The following is a 22,335-nucleotide window of genomic DNA, read 5'->3' on the forward strand; positions in this document are numbered from 1 at the left end:
ATTATTACCACAATTTTCATATAATTAATAAGAATTCTATTAGAGAGATAATAAAATAATTATACAATAATTATAATAGACTGTTTATTAAGCCTAATTAAATTTAAAACAGAAAATTAATATATCAATAATCCTAATCCTCTTTTGGTTGTTTACTTTTAACACACCACACAATTTCAGATATTTTTATTTTTTTTCCAACCTCCAAATCCATTTCGTTGTCACCCTTTCAGTTCCCCACCCAAACCCTCCCAATCGTTGAACATCCCGATGACGGTGCAGAACCGTGAGCGCCGCAAGCGTTGCTGAACATCCTGCATTTTCCTCATTGTTGCCCTCAAGTACGGCGCCCTGTTGCTGCTGAGCATCTCGCCGTCGCTCCAACCGAGTCCTTGGGTGCTACGCTGCCGATCAGAACTGCAGCCACGGGAGCGCTCAATGCCGGACCGAGTAGCTAGATAGTCATCCTCGCGCGGGCGCTGTCGTCTTCGAGCAGCGGAGGAGCCGACCCTGGAACAACAGCCGCCTGATCGTCAATATTTCACTGGCCACAGAGCGATAATCATGACCGGAAGAATCCTAACCATCCAAGGTAAGTGTGGACCATGTGCATGCAACGTAACATAAACTCGCTGACCATCGTTGAAATTTAGTTGATATCTGTTGGATGGTTACTTTAGTAGGATATTGGATGGTTATTATTGCAAATTTTCTATAATTTGGACAATTTCCAATTCTTACTGTGTTGCTGTTATCACTGCAGCCAAAAAATTACCTGTACCTGTTGTTATTCATTTGTAATAAAATTAAAATAATTTTTTTCTCAGACCTGATGATGACATGTTACCATGTCATGTTTTTCTATGCTTTTTCCTTTGGTTTCAATAGGTTTTATGCACTTTCTTGAGCCACAAGCAAGTCAATTAAGTAGATTTTCATGCTTCCTTTGATTTAATCAACCATGTATGAATTCATGCTATTTCATGAGGTTTTATGCTATAATTGTCACATATTATGAAAGAATGAATATCTCATGATTTTGAGCATAGCTTTGATGTGTTTGGTTGATCAATGATAGGTGAAGAAAGCTTGGAGAAAGGTTGAAGCAAGAAGGAATAGCTAGGAGTAAAGAGAAGACAATGGAATAAATGAAAATGAACCAGGAAGCAAAAAGCTGGACCTAGAGTTAGCATCAAACTTTTGCACAAACTTTTGGGTGAAAAGTTAGCCCCAACGTTAGACCCCTAACTTGGAGGCTAACGTTGGCACATGAAATTCACCCCTGGGCACCAAAAGTTTGCGCCAACGTTAGCCCCCTAACTTTGAGGCTAACGTTGGCATGAAGAGAACCTCCCTGGGCACCAAAAGTTTGCGCCAACGTTAGACCCCTAACTTTTGGGCTAACGTTGGCACATGAAAATCACAAGGGGAGGAGCAAAAGTTTGCGCCAACGTTAGCCCCCTAACTTGGTGGCTAACGTTGGCGCCACACACCACAACAGCTTGAAGGGGTATACTTCCAACAAGAATAACTTGAGCTACAGAGCTCCAAATGAGGTGATTCAAGAAGCATTGGAAAGTAGGAATCAAGAGCTTTCCAAGCATATATGGCACTGCATGGTGGACACTAAAATTGAGGGAGAAAACTGCCCCGCAATGTGCACAAACGAACATGGTGGCAACCTGCAGTGAGGCCAACTGACCTCTGCACCTTCAACGGAGTATAACTCGAGCTGTAGAGCTCCAAATGATGTGCTCTCAACGGCATTGGAAAGTAGACATCCAGGGCTTTCCAAAATTTATAATAGTATGGGGTGGACAATACGTTTGAGCCTCCAGAACTGGCGTTTTCGCCAACGTTTGAGGCAAACGTTACCTCAAACGCTGCACACCAAAGCCAGCGACCATGCCCTCTTCAAATGATCATAACTTGAGTTGTAGATGTCCAATTGAAATGATTTTAAGTGGGTTAGAAAGCTGACATTCAGAGCTTTCCAACCATATATGATAGTCTATATTGGGCATAAAATTGGCAACATGACAAGAGGACAAAATTGGCGCCATAAATGTGCATAAGGGAGGCCAACGTTGGAGCAAAAGTTAGACCCCTAACTTTTGCCCCAACGTGGATAGCAGCAAATTTTGTGGGCTGATATGAAAAGTTAGACCAAAAGTTAGACCCCTAACTTTTGCTCAAACTTTTGGTCCAACTTTTGCAAAACTCCAACCCGGTTCATTTGGTTCACTTCGGTTCCTCCTCAAACTCCAAGAGCAATCAACCAAGGCCTCTTTCAACCCAATTCCACCAAGAGCAAAGGCCCATGATCATCACTCAAAGGCACAAGAAATAGATAAAATAGAAATTTCATTTAATTGTAATTTGTTTTTAATTTCATTTTCATTTCCATTTTGTAAAGCCTATATAAGGCATCATTTTCACATTTGTAAGGAGGCTGGCTCTGCTAGAGCATTAGGAGTAGAGTAGAATAGAAAGTCCTCTTTGATACACTTTTAATTTTCTGCAATTGTCATTTTCTAATATTGAATTCAGTTTATGAAATCTCAGTTTCTACAATTCTCTGCTACACTTTTCTTTCCTGCAAGTTTAATTTTCGGCAATTGGTCTGAGTTCAAATTTACTGCTTCCATTTAACTTTCCAGCACCCAGCCCCTTTACGTTTAATGCAATTTATATCTCTTGGCATTTAAGATTCTTGCAATTTACATTTCTTGCTCTTTAAGCTTCTGCCCATTTACATTCTGCAATTTTAATTTCCCTGCAATTTTTACCTTCTGTTGCTCAACTTCACACAATTCACTCTATGTTAGCTTGACTAAACTAATCACCCACTAAAGTTGCTTGATCCATCAATCCCTGTGGGATCGACCTCACTCCCGTGAGTTTTTATTACTTGATGCGACCCGGTGCACTTGCCGGTTAGATTTGTGTGTTTTGGGAGAAATTCATTTTTCCACCAAAATACTCATCACCTGAACCGTTAGAATTTTAACTCTGAATGAAAAAATTGCATGTAGGAGACTCTAACAAAATAATATCTACTGTATGGATATAATAAAAGAATTGATGGACTTGCGGTACATCTTTGTGTTATGCTGTTTTGTGTAAACTAAATTTAATTATGTTTTTCTATTTTTTATTTTTAGTGTGTGCCTGAGAAAGCATTAAAACAATCTCAGGATCCCAAGTTCAAGGTTTATTCAAGACAGGCGTCTGTAATTGATAGGAGGTGAATCCCTTTAGTTTAGTATTCCTTATATATTAATTTTCACAACATTTATATTAGTTTATAGCACTTTACATCACTATGTCCACTTTCTCTAATAAAAAGAATTAGAATAATTTTGAGTTAGAAGAAACAAAAATGAATAGTAACACACAATAAACAGTTGAACAATAACTAGTAATGCGAAGATTTACTGCAAATAATGCCAACAGGAGTAACAGAGAAGCCATTAAGGCACTGCTGCTTATTGTTATTGCAAAGAAGAAAGAAGCCATTCATATAGCACCAAAGTAAAGCACTTGGTTAGTATTGTGTTTCATGAGACTCAGTAGTCTTAAATGCGGCATATATATAGAGTTTCAGAAGAAAAATGAATCGCATTTGGAAATTAAGAGAGAGTTTCAAAAGAAAACTATAACCCAACTGTGGGACTTTGTCTTTGCCTGTCCAATGGACACCGAGCAACAGAGGATGACCTTTAGAAGATACTTTATCATGGTTGTTTTGAAGATATTTCTTAATCTGACAAGCCAGCAGACTATTTCCCCATGGCACCTCCCTCCAATATTGGATGTCTCGAACCCAAGAAGATTTCATTGGCCATATCAGATACTAAATTGGCTGCGAGCGAGATGCGATAAGGAAATTCCAAGATGAGAAACGGGAAACATGCGGCGGGTGCATGTTCGTATTGCTGGTATTGCAAATAAATTACATAAATTTAAAAACCATGTACGGCTTTAGGTGTAAGTCCTAATATTTTAGTTACTTGTGTGTAGGTTTTGTACTTTCAGCGCTTAAAGCATGGTCCGCTACATGCACGTCAAGTACCCGAGCCTTGGATTGTTGAACGGACCACTAATGAACTTGATAAGAAGGCCGAGCATATTATCTCACAGGTTCACTCTCTACTAGTCTCTGTTCTATAATCTAGTTGAACACTAGTGCAATTGGAGGTTCACGTTGATTTTTTTCATCTCTTTGTTGTCTCATGTTGAACACACAGGGTTGCATAGTCAACAATGCAAGAAAACGGAAAAAACAGAAAAAACAGTCTTCTAGTAAAGCAGTTCACGAGAAAGGGAGGTGTAAAAGGCCTCGAAAGGATGCTGACCAAGCTTCGTCTAACCAAGGCAGGACTACATCTCATCCAAGTTATAAGGAGGCGGATAAGGTGATCTGCTTTCTTTGTGATAGATCGTGTGCTCATTTAATTGTATCCTTACTTATGTGATAGGATGGTTGATTCTTATCATAGAATTTGCGGTAACAAAATTGGAAAGTTGCTTCTGTATGTGGCTGCATGGTTGGTTTTGATGTATGATGTTTATAAAGGAAAACCTGGTATAGCTGAGTTCAATGACCGTGAATGGTATTTACATGTTTTTATGTTGAAGATTTGGTTGAATACAATTGTTGCGTCGTATTTTTGCTAAGATTTTATTTGGGTTGAGTTTGGTAAGTAAACAGATGCAGTTAAGATGCTCAAACTGGGTTCTGATCTGAACTGGATAGATAACTTATGTTTGATTTATTTGGATGGCTTCTGTATGTATGATAGAATTACTTTATGGGGCTGCCTATTTGATGGATTGTGTGAAAATAATTTTCATTGATCGCTGGCGTGGTTGTAATTGAGGGCTGTGCTGCTCCACGTAGGACGTTTATGTTTTCCGTCACTCATTTGGATGTTCACTTTATTAGGATATTGGATGTTCACTTTAGTAGGAATTTGGATGGTTGGTTTTTATGATAGATAGTTAGTCTTATATGCTGGATTGTTACTCGATTATCTGATTGGATGGTTGTTCTATTTCATAAATCTTGGATATTTATAGTTGGAAGGTGTTCACACCCTGGGCCGAGCTATCCGACCCAAGATGTTCAGTGACAAAGCGACCGACCTCTTTAGATCAGGCTATCCGACCTCTTCTCAAAGAGGTCGGCCAAATCGACAGGAAAGCCCAATAAAGAGCCCAAATAGAGGAACACGACCCAAATCCAAAGGCCGTCCAAGGCTATAGAGATAAGGGCGGTTCCCTTGAAGATAAGCTGACCTCAACTCAAAGATAAAGATAAGATAAGATAACTAACTTATCTTATCTAGAAAGGTCACTCTACAACCACTATAAATACACTGGAGTACCCAAGTATAACTCATACTCTGATTCTACAATAAACCTGCTTAATACCCGTGCTAACTTAAGCATCAGAGTCTCTTGCAGGTACCCCTCACCCTCCGGTGACCAAGGATCAGAAGTGCAGCCAGTCCAACAAGTCAGACACAACAGCTCCGGCCGCTACCAACCAGCCGGACACGTCATCTCCGACCAGTACAGAAGATCTCATCCGAGATCGACCTACAGTTTCAGGTAACCCTCGGAACATTGGCGCCGTTGCCGGGGAACCTGGAAGTCATCCCATCCCTATGGCAGACGACCATGACAACGACCACGATTCAGATCTAGAGGACAGAACGCCGCACAAAAATGCGGACGCTACACCAAAAGATACTCCAGAATCTAACGGAGACAAAAACTCATCAAATCCAGGAGTAATAAAAGCACTTCAAAATCGTTTAAAGCAACTTGAAAAAGAAAGCCAGCATCAACGAGAAGTTGGCAAGGATCTACAAAGAGAGGTAAGGCGACGTCGAGAGCTAGAAGATAAAATCCTACAACTCGAAGCCGATCTCAAAGCAAAGGCTACCCGGACCACCCCTGTTCATACCCTGGGTCGAGTTACCCGACCCGGGATGATTGGCGACAAAGCGACCGACCTCTTCAGGTCAGGCTATTCGACCTCTTCTCAAAGAGGTCGACAGAAAAGCCCAATAAAGGGCCCAAATAGAGGAACACGACCCGAATCCAAAGGCAATCCCAGCCTATAGAGATAAAGGCGGTTCCCTTGAAGATAAGCTGACTTCATCCAAAATAGGATAAGATAAGATAAGATAACTAACTTATCTTATCAGAAAGGTCAGCCCACACTACTATAAATACACTGGAGCACCCAGGTATAACTCATACTCTGTTTTAAGCATCTTTATGGGAGGATCTCCCTAAAATTATTACCACAATTTTCATATATTTAATAAGAGTTCCATTAGAGAGATAATGAAATAATTATACAATAGTTACAATAGGCTGTTTATTAAGCCAAATTAAATTTAAAACAGAAAATTAACATATCAATAACCCTAATTCTCTTTTGGCTGTTTACTTTTAACACACCACACAATTTCAGATATTTTTATTTTTTCTCCAACCTCCAAATCCATTTCGTTGTCACCCTTTTACTTCCCCACCCAAACCCTCCCAATCGTTGAACATTCTGGTGACGGCGCAGAACCATGAGTGCCGCAAGCGTTGCTGAACATCCTGCCTTTTCCTCTTCGTTGCCCTCAAGTACGGCGCCCTGTTGCTGCTGAGCATCTCGCCGTCGCTCCAACCGAGCTCTTGGGTGCTACGCCGCCGATCAGAACTGTAGCCACGGGAGCGCTCAATGCCGGACCGAGTAGCTGGATAGTCATCCTCGCGCGGGCGCTGTCGTCTTCGAGCAGCGGAGGAGCCGACCCTGGAACAACAGCCGCCTAATCGTCAATATTTCACTGGCCACAAAGCGATAATCATGACCGGAAGAATCCTAACCATCCAAGGTAAGTGGGTGGAGTTATTCATTTTTGGAATGGTAATCACTGTTGCATGTTGGAATGTAGATAAATTCTGTTGATGATATGCGTGAGTACCCATGGTGAGGAAGCAGTACCTGCAATTTTATTATCCCAGAGCCTGTGGAATATGTAGTTAGTTTGGTTTGTTGCTCATAAATGGATTTATGAGATTGCATTGGTTGCTGTATTGTTTAAGCCCTCTATGTTTACATGTTTTCTTGGAAATTGATTTATTTTTACCAAGTAGATATAAATAGATACAAGTAAATAGATAGATAGATAGAAATAGATAGAATAGATATACATAGTTTACTTTTAAGAAATGTTGAATATCCCTTGATCTTGTCTTTCTTGATATTTAGCATGAGGACATGCTATTGTTTAAGTGTAGGCAGGTTGATAAACCCATATTTTATGATTATTTTTGGGTTGAAATGAGTGGATTTTATCAACTTATCTTGCACTTATTCATTGAAAATGCATAGTTTTGTGAATATCTCCTAATTGTGCTTAATAGTGAAAAATATACTTTTTATGCTTCAAAATTGCTAAATTTAATTCATCATTATCCCATTCGATGACTTGATATGTTTGTTTGAGTGATTGAAAGTTTACAAGGCAAGAATGACTTGAAAAAATGGAGAAAAAGCATGCAAAAATAGAGAATTCATGAAGAAATGAAGATTGGAGATTTTTATAGTTATGCATATGCATGGTAGATGAATACACATGACCCCAATCTCATGCCTTACTAAGAATGGCACATGACTCGCAATTTCTAGCCCAATTTCGGCCCAATCTAACTCATTTTTGAAGCATTTGAAGGCAAGAATCAAGGGGGATCAACCAAGTAGGGAAAGAGGTAGTAGTTTAGAAATTATATTTTAGGTTAATTCCTAGAGAGAGAAGTTTAGGATTTTTAGGTTGAATTCTTCTTAAATTTAGGTTTTAATCTTGTTTTAGTTTAGTTTTCTTTACATTATCTTATTTTATTATTTTAATTCACTTAGTTTTACTTGTTAATTCTTTATTTTGTCAATTTAGTTTATGAACAATTGTTAGCTTTAATTTTCTTTAATGCAATTGATGTTTTTTCATGTTTATTGTTGCTTAATTGAGTTGTGATTATTGTTTTCTTGTTTTGGTAGTTATAGATTTTATAATTCTTGCAACTTACCATGCTTTTTCTTTTATGCATTTCAAGTATTTGTTAAAATGACTCCTTTAATTTTAGAGTAGATTTTTATATTCTCGACTTGGAAATGAGGTCTTAGGTGACTTTGAGTCATTAATGTCCAATATTGATTGGTAATTTAGGGTTGTTAGTTAGTTTTGTTTCCACTAAGCTAGTCTTTCGCTAAGTCTAATTAGTGAGTTAGTTAGGACTTGTGGATTAAGATCGATTATGCCTATTTGACTTTTTTCCGATGTTTGGGGATGACGAAGTGGGATTAACTCTTCTTAATTACCATATTTGTGGTCAATGACTTGGATAGGAACCCTTGACTCTCAGTCTTTGCCAAAAAAATTTTTTGCACTTAAATTTCTATTTACTCTTTATCTTTCTTGTCATTTAAATGGTTGTCTTTTGCTTTTCAAACCCCTTTTTCTCATAACGAATGATGTGCACACCTCATTACAATTCCTTTGAGAGACGATCCGAGATTTAAAACTCCCAGTTTTTATTGATTTGACTTCGTGACAAACAAATTAAACTCTAACACGGATCATTTGTTGGTTTAGAACTATACTATTGACGAAGCAAGTGTTATTGAGAAAATTCTGAACCGACATCTAGCCCGCGTCATTAAGTTTTGACTAATTAAGGTAGGGGCTTTTCTAAAAAATTATTTTATTTCAAGAAATTGTTATAAATCGATGTCATTGTAAAAAATATATTTTTCGATGATTGTGCGAGTCTTATGGATTAATTTGAGCTATGCTGGATTAGAATGTGGTTGTATTGTGCGACTAATTTGTAAAGTTGAATTGTCTGTGGTTATGAACTGTGATTAATTTACTGTTTAATTGAGAAGGCTGGAGAATATGATTTTTAACTGATTATGTTGAGTTGGTTGTGTTAAATGATAAACTGAATTATGATAAGATGATTAATTGAGAATCTTTTGTTGGATATTATTGAAAGGGGATTGATTTGTGGCTATAAATGGTATGTTGAGAAAGCGTTGAGAGATGTTAGTTTGGAGGGAACCCTTGAAGGGTGAAAAGGTCCAAAATTTTTATAAGAATTTGAGTAAAAATTGAATGATAATAATAATGGAAACTAGTGCTATTTTCATATAAACTAGAAATTTTGTTTTGAAGTTTTATTTGAAACTTTTGATTGAAGAATTATGTTTTGAGAAGCTTTTAGTGAATTTAAAGCGTTTGAATTTTATTGGTGATATGAAATAATTTTTTAGTTTTTTTGGGAAAGTCTTAAGCTAAAGAAATGAAGTTGAAATTAGTTTTGGGTACTTGATTAAACGAAAATGAGTTTTGTTTGATTAATTTTAATGAAAGGACTATATTTTTGTGGAATTTTAGAGAAATCTAAAGTAATGGAAGTAAACAGAATAATTAACTTATTTAAATTTGAATAATCATGGAAAGAATTATGCTTTTGGGGTATTTTAGCAAATTTAAAGTAATTGTTTAAGAATAAAATGATTATATTCAATTAAAATTTTGACTCTTGGAAAAATTTTGCAAGTTTGATTAAAGAAAAGGTTTTGGGTCATGTGAATGTTTGAATGTTATTTTGGACTGTTAAGCCTCTCCAGCGAGTTTGTAAATTCCTGCAATCGTCGTATGGAGTCTGAGAACTATTTTTAAATCTTTGAATATGATGGGGTGAATAAAACAGATTAAATTGAGTAATTCTCTGATAAAAATTTTGTTAAATAAAATATTTTGATGTTATGTTAGGGATATATGTGAAATTGACTTTTACTGTGATATAAGATGTTGCTCAGTGTTACGGTAAACAAGTGAGGTTAAGAATTCCCTCTCTTGTTGTGGTGGAAAAGTTTGAGGTTGAAGATTCCCCCTCTTGTCGTATTGAAAAATTGGATAGAAGGTTGAGGATTCGCTTCAGTTTGATTCCCAACTATGGTGAGGACAGTGGTTTCATCCCTCTCATGGCTTGAGGATAATTATCCTTGTGATAAATGAGAATATAATGAATTATGATTTTGATTTTGATTATGATATTGGCTATGATTGATTGTGATTATGATTGAAAAGTGTGACGGACACTATATCCCAAGAGTGTGGCAGGCACTATATCCCAGCATTCTCTTTGATTGTGAAGTGTGGCGGGTACTATATCCCAAAAGTGTGGCGGATACTATATCCCAGATAGCGCTGCCTCCAGTGAGATGGTGGAAAGTTGAGGATTTCCTTCTTTATGTTCCTCTTGGAGAAGCACGACAGAGAGACAATGTTCGGGTTAGCTACCGGATGTGTCGGATTCTAGCATTTTTAACCGACAAGTGAGCTCACGGCTAGTAGATAGGCATGCATCATACTATATTTGTTTGAAATTACTTGGGTCTGCATAATTACTTGGTTTGCCTAACTGATATTTTGTCAACTGCTAATTCTACTACTTGTCATAATTATTTTCTATGTGTGATTGTTTGATTGTCTGTCAAATTACTTGTGATTACACTACAAGAAAAAAGGCCTATGGCCACGCTTTTTTCTTGCCACGCTTCAAAAGCGTGGCCAAAAGTGGTCAATGGCCACGCTTTTATGAGGGTGGCAATAGATTAGAGATTTGGCCACTTTTTTTATTGTCACGCTTTAAAAGCGTGGCGAAAAGTATCAACGGCCACGCTTTTGTATGGGTGGCAATTGGTTAGAGAAACGGCCACGCTTTTTTTTGCCACGCTTCAAAAGCGTGTCCATAGAGAGAAACAAGGACGTTTTGAAAGTGTGGCGACAGGGTTTCATTACGGCCACGCTTACAAAGCGTGGCCATATCCTAATACGCTTTTGGCACGCTTTAAAAGCGTGGCCAAAAGGTTCTTTTCTGCCACGCTTCAAAAGCGTGGCCGTAGAGCAAAACAGTGACGTTTTAAAAGCGTGGCGAGAGGGGCTCCAACCCATTGACCCTAACTCGGCCCCTGACCCGGCTCCCAACCCGGCACCAACCCGGTCCCCAACCCAAAGACACTAACCCTAATCACTCGAAACCCTAAGCCTGAAGAGCGCCTCCCATTAGCCTTAGCCCTTCACCCTTCACCCTTCGCCCTTCGCTGTGAACCCTTCGCCCTTCGCCCTTAGCCTTCGTCACTCGAAACCCTTCACTCTTGGTTCTGAAGCTCCTTCGTTTCTTTCTCCCTTTCTCCCTCCGTTTCTTTCATTCACAGAAACTCAGCCAAAAAAACCCTAGCACTGTAAGCCTACACCACCACCGCCGCAAGGAGTGGCATACTGCTACCGTCCGTCCGTCTATCTAGCTTCCCTCGTGCTCCAAGTCTTCAACCCCCGTTCGCTGTCACCGATCGCAGCTGCTTCCTCGAGCTCGGCGTCCGTCGTCTTTGTCTGCTCAGCCGTGCTTCCGCCGCCGTTGGTTGCCGTTAACATTCGCGTCTTCGTTCAGCCGTCGTCTTTGTTCGCGTTCTTCGCCGTTCAAGTTTGCTCGGCGTTCACCGTTCGCGTTCACTCGCCGTTCACCGTTCGCGTTCGCGTTCGTCTGGAAGCCACGTTGCCCTGCTTCAAACTCTGCGACCAACCCGTGCGCTCCACCTAGCTGTCGAACTGCTCTCTTTTGTCGCCGCCGTGAGTTCCCTAAACCCACCACCAGACAATACACTCACACAACACCAATACTCTGCTTGAAACTCTGCAAATTCTTATTTCTATTACAATAAGTAACTATTTGATTTGGCAGTGGTTTGGATCTTTTTCATAGACTGAATTAAAGTATACAATATTATGTTCTCTTGTCTATCACATTGATACTAAGCTTTGAATTCTCTTATTTCGTTTCAAGTTTACCGCACTCAACATGTTTGATGAAATGCTTTAACCATATTTCGGGTTGGTTTTATGAATAATCTTGATACTAGTATCTAGTAAGCTAATTTTATGAAACTATCCTTATTTAGTTATACTGAATTACCACTTATTTATGTTTTCCACTCTATTGTTCAGCATAATTAGTTTAAAGATATAATTGGTCAAAAATAATTAATATTTTCTTGATATTTAAATGTGACAGGTAATTTTAAACATGAAAAAGAACTTCTAAAATGGCAGATACAAAAGAAATTGAAGGGTAACTTTTCTGGTGGAAATTGGGTTATGTTGGACTAGTATTTCGTTTTCCCCCCTTTGATTAGTTCTTTTGGGATTTTGATAACTTGTGAAGGGTTATTTTAACTTACAAGTTTGTTATTTTGAAATACGCAAGCATTCACAGGTGACAGTAGAAATACTGAAACAAATTTTTTGTTCCTCATAGATAATTTGCTTATCTTGAACATTTTATGAAATCATGGAGATGTCTGATGGAAAGACTGTAAAACTGTTTCAATGTATGGTTTATGCAAAGGAAATCACCTTGCTTTTGTTTATTATCTAACTTTTGCCTCTTACTATTTTGTTATAAACCTTTTCCCTGTTTCAGAGACGCCCGGAACAGCAGAGTTGCTCTGTTTGACGGCATTGAGGAGGGAGGCATCCGAGCATCATCACTTTACTCCTCCTATAATGAAATTGATGAACAAGATAACGAGCGAGCAATGGGTGGATTGTAAGATAGAGTCAGTTTGTTGAAAAGAGTAAGTTTAATTTTTCTTGTAAAATAATCTAGACCTAAGTTTGTTCTTCCTGTATATTATACTTGAAGAACGTTGTGAATTATGATCATTTCCTCATTTATTTCTTTTCAGCTGTTGGTAACCTTCTCATTATTTTGATGTGTTAACGTGTTGTTGATGTGATTGTAACAGATCTCAAGTGATATACACGAGGAGGTGGATAGTCATAACCGGATGCTGGACCGCATGGTTTGCATATAATTATAAAAAATATTTACCATTTGCACTGCTACTTTTTTGTTCTTCTTTGATAAAATGTTGGTATTTGTTTAGGGGAATGACATGGATTCTTCAAGAGGAGTTCTTTCAGAAACTATGGACAAATTCAAAATGGTATGTGGATTGTGGAATTGTAAAACCATATGGCTTTTGCAGTAGAGTTTTCATCTGGTTCTGATTTTTCTTTGTATTTGTTTTCTTCTCTACTTTTTTTCCCACTCTTTTAATTATGTTGTACCTTCTTTCAGGTCTTTGAGAAAAAATCCAGCCGAAGAACGTTTTCACTTATAGCATCCTTTGTTGTGCTTTTCCTTATAACATACTTTTTTATGTTGTAATTCAGGCCCGTGAATTCCTTTCTAAATGGGGTGATCTCAGCCAGACCCAAATTTTTGCTAAGATTGAAATGTTGAGGTGATTTTGATGTCTTCATAGTGTTAACTTTTCTCTTTTAAGATATACTCTTATTGACTATGCTGATTCAATCTTATGTCTGTGTTGAAATTAGGGCCTGACCCATTTTGATGAGGTTCTACGAGAAGCTGATGGTATTATCCAATCTCGTGGTAATTTGGGCATTGATCTTCCACCAGAGAAGGTTAGTTTTGCCTTTGAAATTGATTTTGTTGTTTGAATGACTCATGTTGTGGGTGTAAATAGCTATGTTTGTGGTCATGTGGATAATGCATTTGATATTTGAATAAATTAAAACAAATGGATGCTTCCATATGTTTAAAAAAGGTTTAAAATAGTGCATCTAATGTTACAAATTTTCTTTGAACTGAACCACATTTATGATTGTTGCCTCTGCCATGCTTCTTATTGTAAATGTATAATTATATTTGCTTTGTGAATGGAAAGTCAATATTAATTAATTTTGATTTGCTTTTGTAGGTGTTCTTATTTCGAAAATTTATGTAATTTTATGTATCTAGCTTACTTTAATTACATAAATTGGCTTATTTTCTTAATTTTTCTTTTTCGTTTCCTTGGATATAAGTGATATTAAGTGACCTGGTATTTGCTTGTGGAGGCAAAGGAATAACTGAAAATCTGCTAAATTTTGTATATGTTCACTTTTAGTTGCGAGAATTCCTTAGTTATTCTTCCTGATATGTACATGATTATATCTCTGATAGTGTATGATTTTTGTAGAAACCGCTCATTCTTGCTCTCTCCAATCCAACATCTCGATCTGAGTGCACTGCGGAAGAAGCTTATACATGGAGCAAGGTAACTAACTGTTTATATAATTGGCCTCAGAAATTTAGAATAGATTACACACATCATTATTTGTTAATGTTGTTTATCTTAATTTAATTTGTAGGGTCAAGCAATCTTTGCTAGTGGTAGCCCATTTGATCCTGTTGAATATGAAGGAAAAGTCTTTGTTCCTGGACAGGTTTCATTTGACCTTTGCTACCTACACATTTTGTTATTCAATATAAACATCTCAGTGGCTGACCTTTATATATTTATTTTTTCATTTTATTTTTTCGCGCTTCCTGCATTGCTGTTCAGACCAACAATGCTTACATATTCCCTGGTTTTGGCTTGGGTTTGCTCATCTCCGGTGCAATCCGCGTCCGCGATGAGATGCTCTTGGTAGCCTGTGAGTTCATTCAAGCTAAGAGAGATTAAATATACTAAAATCAATTCAATCTAAATTCCAAGAAGGTAGAATCAAGAACTCACTAACGGTTTCTTCTTATGCAACAGCTGAAACTTTGGCTGCACAAGTGTCAAAGGAGAACTATGATAAAGGACTGATTTACCCTCCATTCTCAAATATCAGAAAGATATCAGCACATATTGCTGCTAACGTGGTAGCAAGATATATGAACTTGGTTAGTTTCATGAAATGTTTTGAGTTTCAGACAACTTTGCTCTGTTTTCTTTTCAATACTTATATCTTTTGTGCTGTGTTTGGTAAAACAGGTCTTGCTTCTCATCTACCTCGACCTAAGGATCTTGTCAAATATGCAGAAAGTTGCATGTACAGCCCAGGCTACAGAAACTACTGTTGAGATTTTTGAACCATATTATATCATGTTTTGTTTAGTTTATTTTCAAAGGCTACAAACTATGATTCAGACCAAAGCTTGTGGCGGTTTCATGAACTAAACCAAGCAGAACATATTAGTAGTGTGCTCTCCGCGGTTTTACAGTTTTGAGATACTTGTTAGGAACAAATTCATTTTATTGCTAAGATAGATTGTTGTACAAGGCATCGCCATAGGAACTTAAATTTTTCAACCAGTTGTGAGAGAAGTTTGCTAATTCTTTCAAATTGTAAACAGGACAATCACTTTCCTATGCAAACTCGAGATTTATTTTGTATTTGATTTGTCTTGTAATAAAAATTGCATACTATATTTATAGTTTGGTATCAAAAAAGAACTGAAATTTATATTTTGTATCGATGAAGGTAAAAATCAGAAAAAGGATTTTTTTTTTTTAAATTTTATAAGGCTATTGCCACGCTTTTAAAGCGTGGCCGTATCTCTGGCTATGGCCACGATTTAAAAGTGTGGTCATATCTCGCTATCGCCACGTTTTAAAAGCGTGGCCATATCTCTCTATCGCCACGCTTTTGAAGCGTGGCCATACCTCTCATATGGCCACGCTTTAAAAGCGTGGCCATATCTTCACATACGGCCACGCTTTTATGGGTGGCCATTTGTAAAAAGCGTGGCAAACGAAAAAGGGTGGCGATAAGTTGAAAAAAACGTGGCGATAGAGCAACCACCACCCTTTAAGAGGTCACCCTTTCAAAAGCGTGGCGGTAGCTCAAAAAGCGTGGCGAAAAGCTATCGCCACGCTTTTTTCAGCTTTTTGCCACGCTTTAAAAACGTGGCAATAGACGTGTTTTCTTGTAGTGTTATAACTTGTTGGTTCGGATTATGGTAGAGTGTTGTGGTGTATTTTGGACCGGAGGCTGTGTTTGATTTGAGTTATATCTCTTGATGTGTTGTGGTGTATTTTAGGCCGAAAGCCGTGATTGTTTGAGGCAAAGGCCGTGTTTGATTTGAGTTATATCTCTTGATATGTTGTAGTGTATTTTGGGCCGAAAGCCGTGACTGGGCCGGAGACCATGATTGGGTAAGTTATATGTCTTGGTAAGTTTGGTAAAAATTAATATGCATGGATGTATTTGTTGAGGTTAAAATTATAGTGTATTTTAAAATTTCTCTGGTGAGATCGTACGGTTAGACTCTCACCCCCTATAGTCCTATTTTTTTTTTAGGAAACGAACGAAAAGTCTATGAAAATTTTTCCAAGCTTCTGGTTGTACTTTATTTATTTTTACTAGATTTTTTCTCGCCATTGCTATCGATATTTATATCTTGTAAAGAGGGATAGGAGTTGTAATTTTATGATATGACTTTGTATATATACAAACACTTGTATAAGTTTTCTTGTAAGTGTAAATGTATTGAAATGTAAAAGAGGTGTGATGACTTGGATGTATTTATATATGCATGCTTGTTTAAAAAGGAAAAATATTTTTGGTTTTTCAAAAAAAGTCAATATAGTTTTTAGGTAAAAGCTCCTACTTATTATTATTTATATATAAAAGTTGTCGTAGTATCCTTGTTATCAGAGTATTGCAGCCGAAAGCATGATACTTTGGTGGTGATGAGGGTGTTACATTAAGCGCCACATATGTCTCTTCCGTTAAATTTAGTGAGGAGAAATGACGAAAGAGCCGCCATGACTCACGATAGACAAGGATAGAAACGGGTCTACTTTTTCGATAGGAATTGCCTTGTCCTATTTTGGAGTAGACAAGGAACGAGTTAGATATTTACTCTAAAGATTTTAATATTTTAAAATAATTTTTTTTTAGTTACAAAAAATTCTTAAATTGTGACAAATAAATAGCTTATTACAGACAAAATTGAATTTTGTTACAAATTAATTTTTTGTTACAAAATAATTAGATTTTTAAAACAAATAAATATTCTTACAAAATATTTTGAACTATTGCAACAACTTAATCTTTTGTTAGAAATTAAACATTATAAAATTTTTCAACAAAATACCAATTCATTACAAAAGCCAACATAGTTTATAATAAAAAAAATCAAATTGTTACAAAATATTGTTATTATATAACAAATAATTAATTTTTGTTAAAAAAAATTTTGTAACAATTTTAAATTTAACACAAATTTTTTATGCAAATACTCTATTTTTGTTATAATGTCTAAAATTCATACAAACTTATCTACGTATAAAATTACCTAACAATTACATCAACAAAGAAACTAGAATCGAAAAAGTCATATATACTGGATTTAAAGCTGAAGAAATTGATTTGATAATATTATTTTAATTTTAATTTGATTAGAATTTAATTTTGATTTGTTATTTATTTTTGTTCTATTAGGTTTTAATTTATGTTTAAATATTTTAATTTTAAAAAAATATGATTTTAAATTTTAAATATATAAGAAAGAAGATTTGAGACATAATATTTAAAAAAAAAATTCTTTATGCTAACAAATTTTAGTATTTTTGGTTATCATTTAAAATGTATAAACATTAAATTTTATTTAATAAATAAATTTTACTAATTTATATGTGTAAATTTTAAAAAAATGAGTACAAACTGTATTAATTTACGTGTGTAAATTTTGATAAATATAAATACAAATTATATATTTTTTGTATACACAAAACTCTTGTAAATATGAATATAAATTATTGTTAATAAAAATGATAATATTTATTAATTATATAGTATTATTTATCTAAAAATAATTATTATAATTATTTTATTAAATTTATATAAATAATAATTAATTAAAAGATAAATAACGATAGATCCTTGCATTGTAAAATATTTTACAGTCAAAATCTTTAAACCAACCTGACTTCCAAAGCTTATAAACTTGAATCAATTGAGATCCCAACATACATAAGGTAAAGGGCATTTGAAAAAATAATCTAAACTTATTTGATTTAAACGAAGGAAAAAATTATTAATTATAAAATTTTGCTAATTTATATCCTAAAAATAATACAGATTAAACATATCATAAAAAAAATATTTTATAAAAATAATTTTTTTACGTTTTTAATATATTAAATATATTAAAAAATTTTATTATTTTATTTTATCAAAGATAGAAGACTCGAACCCGCAACCTCTTAATTGAGTATGGGGAGACTATATGTCATTTGAGCTATAACTCATTGTCAAAATTAAAAATTTTTATTATTACACATTTTAAAACACAAATTAATATAAAGTACATTAAATGAAATCAAAACTTAAAAGAAGGCGAATTTCCAAATATACCCTTTTGCAAGACCCAATCTTCAATCATTGCTTTAGCATTCAAAGGCTGGTCAGCAGGCATAAGATGGCCAGCACCCAAGACCACAACATTGGTGAGTGACTTCCATTGTTGGACATACCCAGCAAGCTCTCCATTCACCTTCCATATCTTCCTCTCTGCATTCACATACTCCACAATCCCTTCCCATTTCATAGTATTCACCCATGCCTCAGTTTGCACCGGACCAGCAATCAAATCATATTGACCTTGGTACAACAACACCCTAATAGCATTGCTCCTCAACAACCCTTCTACCCTAAACTTGACACTCTTCATTATATCACCTCGGAACGCTGCTCTAATATCATTACTGGACACTTTAAAGACTTGTGATTCGTTCACTCCCAATGCCTTCTTCACTTCAGCTATATTCATGAATTGATTAATCCAATCTTGATAGTGATAAAGATGATCTTTCCTTGTGTAATCATACAAAGTAGCCAGCCCTGACATGTTTTGCAACTTCCCCTGGAGTCTTCCCCCTGCAGTCTTCTCCAACTCACTTTTTTGCCTCTCATTGATCAGACCCACATAATAAGCATTAGCCGGAAGCGTGCGTGATTGGGTCACTGCCTCAATTATTCCATTCCCGATAGCCACACCAACAAGATTCACTCTTTTAGAAGCATGCAACTGTGCATTTCTTTTCAATATGTAATTTCCAGTTGTAGACGCATACTTTCCTCCATAACTTTGGCCAACAATATAAATAGGGCGGTGTTTGTAAACAGGATCAAGTCGAAGAAACGTTGTAATAGCAACATAAAGGTGTTTGGAAATACCTTCTTGATTTGTTGGGATCTCTTGAGGTGATGAGGCTATACTGAATCCAGTGCCAATGGGGTTATCAAGAAAGAGAACGCCAAAGAACTTGTTCCAAGCACCAGGGTTGGGTTCAAGGGTGATGGATTCTGTGATACGCCATGGTCCAACCGCATAGAGGTTGCCAAGCATGGAGGAGGTTCCAGGGCCACCTTGGAGCCAAATGAGAAGTGGGGTTCTGGAGAGAGGTAAGGTTGAGTTTTGAGCTTCATATAAAGCATAGAAGATTGCAGAAGAAGACGTGGTAGCTACTGGAAGGTAACCAGATTTGGTGGGGTGAGCTTCTTCGGGGAATGGATTGTTGGAGTTTGAAGAAGGTAAGACATGGGCTTGAAGGGTGAAGCAGAAGCACAAGGAGATAACAATGGAGATAAGGAAGAAGATGAAGGAATCCATCCTTGTTATTGTTATATATGCTTTTCGAGTATAATTTCAGGGAGCTACTTAGTTTATTATATAGGCTATTATGGGTAACAGGAATGTTACTAAGATTTGTTAGTCTTTTTTGCAATTTTCTAGTTTGTAATCAAATTTTTTTTTTATAAATTTGATTCCTCTCTATTGATGCTGCGTCGTTCTGCATTATTGTTGGTCCATAAGTATTGAAGAAAAATCTTCTCATGTATTTATAAACCAATAATATTATAATATGTGTGCTTTCATCATATATGTGATTATTTTATTCCTGAAATTAAATCAAATTGAGAATAGGATGAGATGGATTAAAAAACAAGAGATAAAATTGAATTAGTAATTAAAAACTAGATAAACAAATTTGTTAAAAATGGAGTAAAGTCTAAAAGATTAATCATTACATAAATTAAATAAGTAATTGATTGGTCTTCTGATTCGGAGAAATTAAATAAGTCTTTTTGAAAATTTTAAGTTAGACTCTTATAAGTTATTATAGAAAAAAGTATGAAATAAAAATTTATAAATCTGCTGTAAAATTTTTCAAGATTATTTTTTGAATAACACATGTTTCTTAAGGATTAGATTAAGATAGATTATTAACTAGAAAATCTTTATGAAATACATATAAAAATTTTAAATTTTCAATATAGTTGTTACATATTTATTAAAATAAAATATTTAAAATTTTTACTAATAAAAATTTGTATTAGCTAAATTCTTATTATTTTAATTATACTTTTCTTCTTTGGAACTAGAATTATACTTACGTACTTACATATCTTTCTATGTTTTGAACTTGGGGCTGTGAGTGTCTTGGACCCTACCAAGTCCCAATCCAACTGTCTTTGAAAAAAAATAAAAACAAACGTGACGTAACCAACTACCATAAACGTTAAAGTCTATAATAATAGCCTGGCGTTGCAACGATAATTTATTTGTTGAAAAATATGTAATTAGTTACTTGAGAAGAAAAAAAGATGCGATACTGACACATTACGAAAAAATGTTAAAGCGTGTAACACTTTTAGTATGAGAATGTCACGTTTTTAGTGGTGTCATTTTAATATTAAAATTATTACCACAATTTTCATATATTTAATAAGAGTTTTATTCGAGAGATAATAAAATAATTATACAATAGTTACAATAGGCTGTTTATTAAGCCTAATTAAATTTAAAACAGAAAATTAACATATTAATAACCTTAATTCTTTTTTGGCTGTTTACTTTTAACACACCACACAATTTTAGATATTTTTATTTTTTCTCCAACCTCCAAATCCATTTCGTTGTCACTCTTTTAGTTCCCCACCCAAACCCTCCTAATCGTTGAACATTCCGGTGACGGCACAGAACCGTGAGTGCCGCAAGCGTTGCTGAACATCCTGCCTTTTCCTCTTCGTTGCCCTCAAGTACGGCGTCCTGTTGCTGCTTAGCATCTCGCCGTCGCTCCAACCGAGCCCTTGGGTGCTACGCCGCCGATCAGAACTGTAGCCACGGGAGCGCTCAACGCCGGACCGAGTAGCTGGATAGTCATCCTCGCACGGGCGCTGTCGTCTTTGAGCAGCGGAGGAGCCGATCCTGGAACAATAGCCGCCTGATCGTCAATATTTCACTGGCCGCCACAGAGCGATAATCATGGCCGGAAGAATCCTAACCATCCAAGGTAAGTGGGTGGAGTTATTCATTTTTGGAATGGTAATCACTGTTGCATGTTGGAATGTAGATAAATTCTGTTGATGATATCCGTGAGTACCCATGGTGAGGAAGCAGTACCTGCAATTTTATTATCCCAGAGCCTGTGGAGTATGTAGTTAGTTTGGTTTGTTGCAATTCATGTTGATTTAACTTTAGCGCGGAAAAGGTCGGGAAAGTTTGGGGATCGTTTTTATGTAGCAGTATAGGTTTAAATTTTTTTTCGCTCTTCCCGTGTGGACTATGTGCATGCAACGTGACGTAAACTCGCTGACCATTGTTGAAATTTAGTTGATATCTGTTGGATGATTACTTTAGTAGGATATTGAATGGTTATTAATGCAAATTTTCTATAATTTGGACAATTTTCAATTCTTACTGTGTTGCTGTTATCACTGCAGCAAAAAAATTACCTGTACCTATTGTTATTCATTTGTAATAAAATTAAAATAATTTTTTTCTCAGGCCTGAACCGTTAGAATTTTAATTCCGAACGAAAAAATTACATGTAGAAGACTCTAACAAAATAATATCTACTGTATGGATATAATGAAATGATTGATGGACTTGCAATGCATCTTTGTGTTATGTTTTTTTATTTTTTATTTTTAGTGTGTGCCTCAGGAAGCATTAAAACAATCTCAGAATTCCAAGTTCAAAGTTTATTCTTAGTATTCCTTATATATTAATTTTCACAACATTTATATTGATTTATAGCACTTTACATCACTATGTCCACTTTCTCTAATAAAAAGAATTAGAATAATTTTGGGTTAGAAGAAACAAAAACGAATAGTAACACATAATAAACAGTTGAACAATAACCAGTAATGCGAAGATTTACTGTGAATAATGCCAACAGGAGTAACAGAGAAGCCATTAAGGCACTGCTGCTTATTGTTATTGCAAAGAAGAAAGAAGCCATTCATATAGCACCAAAGTAAAGCACTTGGTTAGTATTGTGTCTCATGAGACTCAGTAGTATATATATGGTTGGGCCATAGATAGATGGTTATAATAATGTGTATTTCACTGTGTTATAATACTACAAGATGATGATGAAGTATATATATTTGTCTAGACTTTAGA

At 35.8% G+C, this 22,335-nt stretch overlaps 1 protein-coding gene and 1 pseudogene across 1 annotated transcript; one reads left to right on the plus strand and one right to left on the minus strand.

Moving 5' to 3' along the window:
- Positions 1 to 13,491: 13,491 nt before the first annotated feature.
- Positions 13,492 to 14,994, plus strand: LOC110266749 (NADP-dependent malic enzyme-like; annotated as a pseudogene).
- Positions 14,995 to 18,169: 3,175 nt separating this feature from the next.
- Positions 18,170 to 19,733, minus strand: LOC107618822 (serine carboxypeptidase-like 50). The gene has a single exon (XM_016320989.3). It carries the CDS (start codon positions 19,531 to 19,533, stop codon positions 18,241 to 18,243), a length of 1,293 nt encoding a protein of 430 aa, XP_016176475.1. The 5' UTR covers positions 19,534 to 19,733; the 3' UTR covers positions 18,170 to 18,240.
- Positions 19,734 to 22,335: the final 2,602 nt, after the last annotated feature.

Source organism: Arachis ipaensis, chromosome B9, assembly GCF_059453495.1.
Source record: "Arachis ipaensis isolate K30076 ecotype BB chromosome B9, ASM5945349v1, whole genome shotgun sequence".
Lineage (NCBI taxonomy): Eukaryota > Viridiplantae > Streptophyta > Magnoliopsida > Fabales > Fabaceae > Arachis > Arachis ipaensis.